The sequence below is a fragment of the Nannospalax galili genome, unplaced genomic scaffold (genome assembly GCF_000622305.1).
Source record: "Nannospalax galili isolate Female #2095 unplaced genomic scaffold, S.galili_v1.0 scaffold867, whole genome shotgun sequence".
In the NCBI taxonomy this organism is placed as follows: Eukaryota; Metazoa; Chordata; class Mammalia; order Rodentia; family Spalacidae; genus Nannospalax; species Nannospalax galili.
The window spans coordinates 222,387-230,159 of NW_008355797.1; the positions used below are offsets into that span (position 1 = coordinate 222,387).

General features: G+C 41.8%; 1 protein-coding gene across 1 annotated transcript; it reads left to right on the forward strand.

Annotated features, from left to right (window-relative positions):
* Positions 1-6,602: 6,602 nt before the first annotated feature.
* Positions 6,603-7,529, forward strand: LOC103750552 (olfactory receptor 8S1-like). Its single transcript, XM_008853647.1, has one exon. It carries the CDS (start codon positions 6,603-6,605, stop codon positions 7,527-7,529), a length of 927 nt encoding a protein of 308 aa, XP_008851869.1.
* Positions 7,530-7,773: the final 244 nt, after the last annotated feature.

Sequence of the window (7,773 nt, forward strand, 5' to 3'; positions counted from 1 at the left end):
AGGCTGGCCTTGAACTCACAGAGATCCGCCTGCCTCTGCCTCCCAAGTGCTGGGATTAAAGGCGTGCGCCACCATGCCTGGCCTATTATTTTTATTTTACATGTATGAGTATATTGCCTACATATGTGTAAGTGCACCCCTGTCATGCAATGCCCAAGGAGGTCAGAAGAGGGTGTCAGATCCCCTGGAACTGAAATCACAGACAGTTGTTAGTTTCCATGTGGGTGCTGAAAATCATACTAGGGTCCTCTGCAAGAGCAGTCAGTGTTCTTTACTGCTGAGAGTCAGTTTTCTTTAATGTGTGATGATTGGGAGGTTGGCCAGGCTCCCAGGGGATGGCCCCACACCCTAGAGAATTTGGGGATCACAATTAGACTCCAAAAAGCTTTAGTAATATCACAGACAGTTGTTAGTTTCCATGTGGGTGCTGAAAATCATACTAGGGTCCTCTGCAAGAGCAGTCAGTGTTCTTTACTGCTGAGAGTCAGTTTTCTTTAATGTGTGATGATTGGGAGGTTGGCCAGGCTCCCAGGGGATGGCCCCACACCCTAGAGAATTTGGGGATCACAATTAGACTCCAAAAAGCTTTAGTAATAATAATAATAATAATAATGTTAATAAGAGAGGGCATGAAGAAATAATATAAGGAAGGGGTTCTAAATAAGATCAAAATACATTATATGAAATTCTTTTCAAAAATCAATAAAATGTTTGCAAAGAAAGAAGAGAAGAAAGAAAAAAGACAGAGAGACAGAGAGAAAGAAAGAAAGAAAGAAAGAAAGAAAGAAAGAAAGAAAGATAAAGAAACCAAGTCATACCTTCAATGTCTTTTTTGGACTCTCCTTAAAGTATCTATATTTTTGTTGCTGGGATGAAATACCATGACTAACTAAAAGCAACTTATAGAAAGAAGAGTTTATTTTGGCTTATGGTTCCAGAGGTATAAGAGTTCACCTTGTGGGAGGTATGGCAGCAAGTGGTAGGCCAGGTGGCGGGAGCCCAAAACTGGGAGATCACATCTTCAACCACAACATGAAATAAAGACAGTGAACTAGAAGCGAGGTGAGTCTGTGACCTCTCAAAGTTTATCCCCAGTGACGTGCTTCTGCCAAAAGTCTTCACGCTCAAATGCAAATTCTCTAACAGGTAGAAGCTTTCTCTGCTGAGCTCTCCTGTCATTCTCCACCTTTGTCAGCTTTGAACATCCACATTTCAGATTCTTTAAGGAAATTCAAGCCTTTTCTTTTAGAGCGCAAAAAGGACTTTTATTTCATTATTTTCCTAAATGTCATTGCCAAATACACACTTGCTGATAAGTGAAAGAGCAAAGGCAGTTTCACAAGAACTCCACCAAATACACATAATCTGAGCTTCTACTGCTTCAGTGAGTTATAGCTCCCTCAGTGCTTCTTGGTTAAAGAAGATAAAACCAAGATAATGCAGAGGAAATTTGTCGAGCTCCTTAAGCACTCATTCATTCATGGGCGCAGTGTCCATTTTTTAAAAGAAACTCTAAAAGCCCTAAAGAACACAAGACAATATTGGTATTTTAGAGGAGCATACTTGTGAAAATCTGTGCAATTAAACAATATGTAAAATGTTATTTGTTACTATAACCAGTAGAAATTCAAACCTTTTTTCTTGGTATTTCAAATTTCCTCTAGTATTTAACCATTACCCAATGCCATTTGTGTATTTTTATAATAGCATCCCACTTCTGGTACCAAAATCTATATTGGTTTCTGCATCTACAACAACAAATAACACAATTTTAGTAGTTTAAAATAATCAAACTGTAATGGCTCATGGTCCTAGAGCCCAAAAGCACAAAATCAAAGGATCAGCAGCTTTTCACATCCACTGAAGATTCTCAAAGGGAATATATTCTCCACCTCACCCAGCTTCTGGTGACTGCCAACATTCCATGACTGTGGTTACCTCTCTCTACTCTCTACCTTCCTGATCACATTGTCTCCTTCCGTTCCTTGTGTCTTGTCTTCTGTCTGTTTCAAATGTCCCCCTGTCTTTTCCCTACAAGGACACTTGACATATTTAAGGCTTACTGGGTAATCCAAGATGATCTCATCACAACATTTTTAGTTTAATAGAATTTACATATTTAATTTAATAAAATTTTCCATGACTCTTTTCCCAGTAAGGTAATATTTTTATTCTTCTAGTCTTTTTGAGACAGGGTCTCCCTGTAACTCCAGCTGGCTTGGAACTCACTAGGTAGACCAGGCTGGCCTCATAGAGTTCCACTTGCCTCTGCCCCCGAGTGCTGGGATTAAAGGCATGCACCACCACACCCAGCAAGTGAGGTAATATTTATAAGCTATGGGTATTTGGACTTGGATGTATTTTGGGGAACCACCATTGAACCCACTACATAGTAAGTAACACAGCTATGAAATAAATTATCTTCTCACAGATAGACTAAAATAATGCCTCATGTAAAGGTAAGTTAGATAAGTGTCACTTTAATTCATCCCGTTTTTCAGTAACTGCTTGGTTACATGTGCCAGGCTGTGTATATACTAAAATAAGAAGTCTTACTTTCATAGAGTTTATGTGTTTTCCTTAAATAGGTGGAGTTAGATAATAATCCAAATAAATAAGTCTATAAGATGATTATCACATAAGAAAACAGGATGGAACTCAGCCACAGCTCAGCTCACTTTTAAATCCCTAAAGAGCATTTCAGCCCCAGGTGGTCATGAAGAAAATAAACTTTATTGAGAATAAATTTTCCTTAAAAGATTCCTTCTTGTTGCTCCCTCTCCCGTCTCCATCGGCTTCATAAAAGTTCTCTTCTAGGCTTTAAATGGTTCTCTTAATTTAGAAACTTCCAACGTCCCCATTCTTCTAATTGTTTACCTTTCTAGTTAATGAGAATCTGTAATTAGTGAGTCCAGAGGTTGGCTTCAGTCTGATTCTTCAGAGGATACTGGCCCAGCTTCCCCTGGGTACCAAACACAGCCTATGGATGCAGAGCAGAGATGGCCTTCTGATTGGTTCCATTAGAGAGTTCCTTAAGTAATAGTCTTAAAAATGATATTCAGACTATCACAAAAGAAATATTCAGAATATCACAGGGATGATTGCTTGCTTGATCTGAAATCATGTAATGATGTTTTAATGAAATAGATGCCAGAACGAAATACGAGCTTCTTTAGGGGAAATACCCATTTTTCTTTAGCGTCCTGCATTATAGAATTACACCACTTTAGGCTTCGCTCCAGGATTATTTACTCCAGGAGAATAATTTTAATGCTGTGGCATTTAAAGTGTTTCTAGAGTTATCTAAAACCCATAATCTGTGGATAGCAAGAAAAGAAACTGTCTTCTCCCACAGAGACACTCTTCTGATAGACACTCTCTGAAGACTTTACCTGTGATGTGTTTCCCTCAAAGAGCAAGTCAGAACATTGAAGATCTGCCTCCTCCAGAAAAAGCCAGAGCATGGTAATATATGCCAGGTTAGCTGATGCTCCTCCTATTTTTTTTCTTTCTGAAAGATAACATTTGTGTTTTAAGTTTGCTGACCTTCCTTTCCTCCATCCCCATACCCTCTAACTCCTTGATTCACCCCAGTGCTACTAGATCCTGAAGCTGCCGCTCTATCCATCCACTTGCCTCAGCAGGAGGTGGAAACTTCCCAGTACTTGGTGGGTCCTCCTCCCTGAATGAGTCCCTGTTGTCTCTAATTCCTAAGTATGTGTCACATTTGTTCCAGGTGCTTTATACAGCTGCTCAAAAAGGACCCTCTCCCCTTCCTGCATACCATGGAAACAGGGACACTTTATCGCCTGAGCATACATCTTTCCACGCTTTAAGGTTCCAAAAGACTGCAGAAAGTTGCCACCTAGGATAAAATGAGAATATCAGAAACTATTGGCACTACTTATCACCTCACTTGCACAGAACTCCTGTCAGTAAGCTTTTCTATAATTAGAACCGCCATCAGATCTCATAACCACTGAGACAGTGTGAACAGTTTGACAGAACACAGGGAAGGACTGGAGATCTCCTAAGTTTAAATTCCTCCCTGATGCACCTAAGGTCTTCATTTACCCTCAGCTTTGAGGTCACCTTGTCACCTTGTGCCAAGTCGTCTTGTACAGAATGACCCCCCCCAAACACGTACCTCACTTACTTTCTCAATCCTAATATATCTTTAAACAATCAGTGTGGGAAAACATATCTAAGACAGGTATGAAATCTTCTTTTGATATTTTTGCTCTAAATCATCCCCTTTTGAACTTCAGTCTTTTGTTCTCACCCATCTATAAATCTGCCACACATCTAAGCGCCAGCATAAAATTAGCTAAAGTCTTTCATTCTAAATAGTGGATAAAAACTGAGATATTTAGCCTGCTTAGAATTTATTATCTAGAATTTAGAAGACTTTTATCATTTTAAAAGCTTTGTAATCAAGCTTCTGGGGAGATGGTTCGGTGGGTAAAGTACTCGCTGTGTAAGCGTAAGTAGCTGAGTTTGATCCCCAGTACCTACATAAAAGCCGGGCTGGTGCCTGTGATACCAGGGCCAGGGAGAGGGAGACAGGAAGAGACATGGAACCTGCCAGTCCACCTGATTCAGAGAACTCCAGGTTCAGTGAGAGACCCTGTCTCAAAAACAAGGTGGAAAGCAACTGAAGAAGACGTCCAACATCACCCTCTGGCCTCAACAGGCACACAAACACATGTGCTCACGCACACACACACACACACACACACACACACACACACACACAGATACATAACCCATAAAAATAACAAAACACCCCTGGAATTGGTTTGAGATGCTCTTTAAGATGGTGAGGAATAGTTGGCTCCTTTTCTTGTGACTTCCCTCATTTATATAATACAAATAGTTGTCTCTCTTCATCCACACAAAACATGAATGTTAGCATATGAGAAAAAAATTTCTTCAGAAAGGCTACCCTAATCTTGGGCAAAACTTTGTGCTCCCCAAAGATACTGTATCAGGTTCTCCTTGTGAGTAAAGGAGAGAATAGAGGCAATCATCAGGAAAGCTCTACCCACAAATAATTTTAAAACATCCAAATCCTTGATGGGAATAGAAAAAATTTATCATTTCACTTTGCTTATGTAGAATCTAAGTACAATGTTTGCTTTCAACAATGTTTACAAATTGATTTATGCAGGGTAATCAAAAGTTGTGACCACAGTATCTAAGCTTTGTCATCACTGGACCTGGCTGAAGTCACATGCACATACCGTCCTATTTGACCAGGCTCACAGGTACCCTAGACTTGGGTCTAAGATGTTCTTTATCTTGGCTTGATGGATTTGATATTAGGGCCAGAATTTAAGTTATATTTGATGAAGAAATAACGAGACATGAGATGATCCTGAAAGACTTGTAAGAGTTTGGAATAAAACTGGAACAAAAGAAGACATTCGAATGGACAGAATAAGCAAAAACATAAGAAAGTAGAAAACCATTCTGTTCTCAAAAGAGGAAGAGTTAATCCAGGCATCGTGGTGCATACCTGTAATTCTAGCACTAAAAAGCAGAAGAGTCAGGAGTTCAAAGGCGTCGTCAGCTGTATAGTGAACTCAAGGCAGACCTGGAGTACGTGAGAAAATAAATGGAAAGTCTCCCCAAAGCATGGAAAGTCCCACCCTCCGTGCAGTCTCCCCAGAGCTGCCGTAGACTTTATTGGGTCTACCATCTTTTGGAGTTCTCCAAAAGATGTGGTTTTTCCTTCTCCTTCTCTTCTGCCTTTCTCTTTCAGCTTCTAGACGGATCGTAAGTGCGCTTTCTCTGGTCCTTTGGGCTTTGTCGTGCCTTCTCTAAAGCTCCCCTCCCCTCCACATGGCTGACCTCCCTGCCAAACTCAAACAGCATGGCTTTCTGTATTACTCTTCTATATCTCCCTGCTCCTAGATGAGGAAAAGATCGGAACATCATGGTAGAAAAATTTGTCTTTATACATGTGGACTGCACCTAAAGTATTAGACTGAGAATTAGGAGAAAATGGGATTTATTTTCACCCATGGCTTCCCTGCTTGACATCAACATGACTCATCATCATGTTCCTCAGGGGTAAAATGAGAACCAGTTTCCGGTCTGAATTTCTGTGATAACACCCAAGAATAGCAAGAAATTCCTCTGAATGAAAAAAAACTATTATTCAAATTGCATGGGCTGATACGAATCCTTGGACTATCCTGGGTGGAGGAAGGAGGAAGGAGGGAAGGTTTGGAACAACCTCTGCTGACATGTGGTATAACATCTTTAAGACTCAATGGAAAGGCTTTCTGATCTTTAGAACATGTGCTGAAAACCAAATAGAAACATGGATACAACCCAGCAGTATTATTTATCTCATAAACCCTGGGGAGCAGGGATAGAATTCTCTGGAATATGTCAGGACAATCAGCAAAGGCTAATGACAGAGTAGATGAATAGAACTCTGGGAGACATGCAGAGGGCAGCTTGACATGCCATTGCTCAGGTTCAGACAGAGCTGGGGGAGTGTGGGAGCAGGCGAGATGATACCCTAAGTAACAAGAAAATCATAGGAAATCTCACCCCTTTTCCACTTTATTCCAAGGAAATATCACCCACAGATGGCCTGGAGGAACCACAGCGCCATCACGGAGTTCATGCTCACTGGGCTCTCTGACGACCCCCAGATCGAGGCTCTGCTTTTCGTGCTGTTCCTGGTGATTTATCTCCTCACCATGGCAGGAAACTTGATGATGCTGCTGGTGATCAGGGCTGACTGCCACCTCCACACTCCCATGTACTTCTTCTTAAGCAATCTCTCATTTATAGACCTCTGCTTTTCTTCTGTCACAATGCCCAAGCTACTGCAGGACTTCCTGTCTGAGAAGAAAGCCATCTCAGTGGAGGGCTGCCTGACTCAGGTCTTCTTTGTGTTTTTTTCTTCTGGGACTGAAGCCTGTCTGCTCTCAGTGATGGCCTATGACCGCTATGCTGCCATCTGCCATCCACTGCTCTACGGCCAGGTGATGAGAAATGAGTTGTGTGTGAGGCTCGTGTTGGTCTCGTGGGGCGTGGCCTCTCTCAATGCAATCATCATTGTGCTGTTGGCAGTTAACCTGGACTTCTGTGAGGCCCAGACCATCCACCACTACACCTGTGAACTGCCTGCCCTTTTCCCCCTGTCTTGTTCCGACATCTCCATCACTGTCAACATCCTGCTCTGCTCCAGCTTACTGCATGGCCTTGGAACCTTTCTCCCCATCTTCTTCTCCTACGCCCGTATTGTCTCCGCCGTCTTGCGCATCAGCTCCACCACAGGGAGAAGCAAGGCCTTCTCTACCTGCTCTTCTCACCTCGTTGCAGTGACCTTGTTCTTTGGGTCAGGTTTTCTTTGCTACCTCAAGCCCCCTTCTGGTTCCTCCCTGGATCTGCTCCTGTCTTTGCAGTACAGTGCGGTCACCCCCATGCTGAATCCCCTCATCTACAGTCTGAAGAACAAGGAGGTGAAGGCAGCAGTGAATAGGACACTGAGGAAGTATCTGCTTTGAGTGGTGAACAAAGGCAGTCACTACATAAAATCATTATGTGAAAATTAAAAATGTGTTCTTCTGCCCAAATCCTTCCATCACACAATGTCAGAAAACGAAGAAAAAAGCTCCCAGAGCTTCCCTGAACATCTGTGGTTCCAAGCTGTGAGCTCTTGATTTGGGCCTTTTACTTGGAAAGTCTATACTCTGTTGTTTGGAAGAAAATGTGAAGATGATGTTCCAGAGCAGACTAAGAAGACAACAA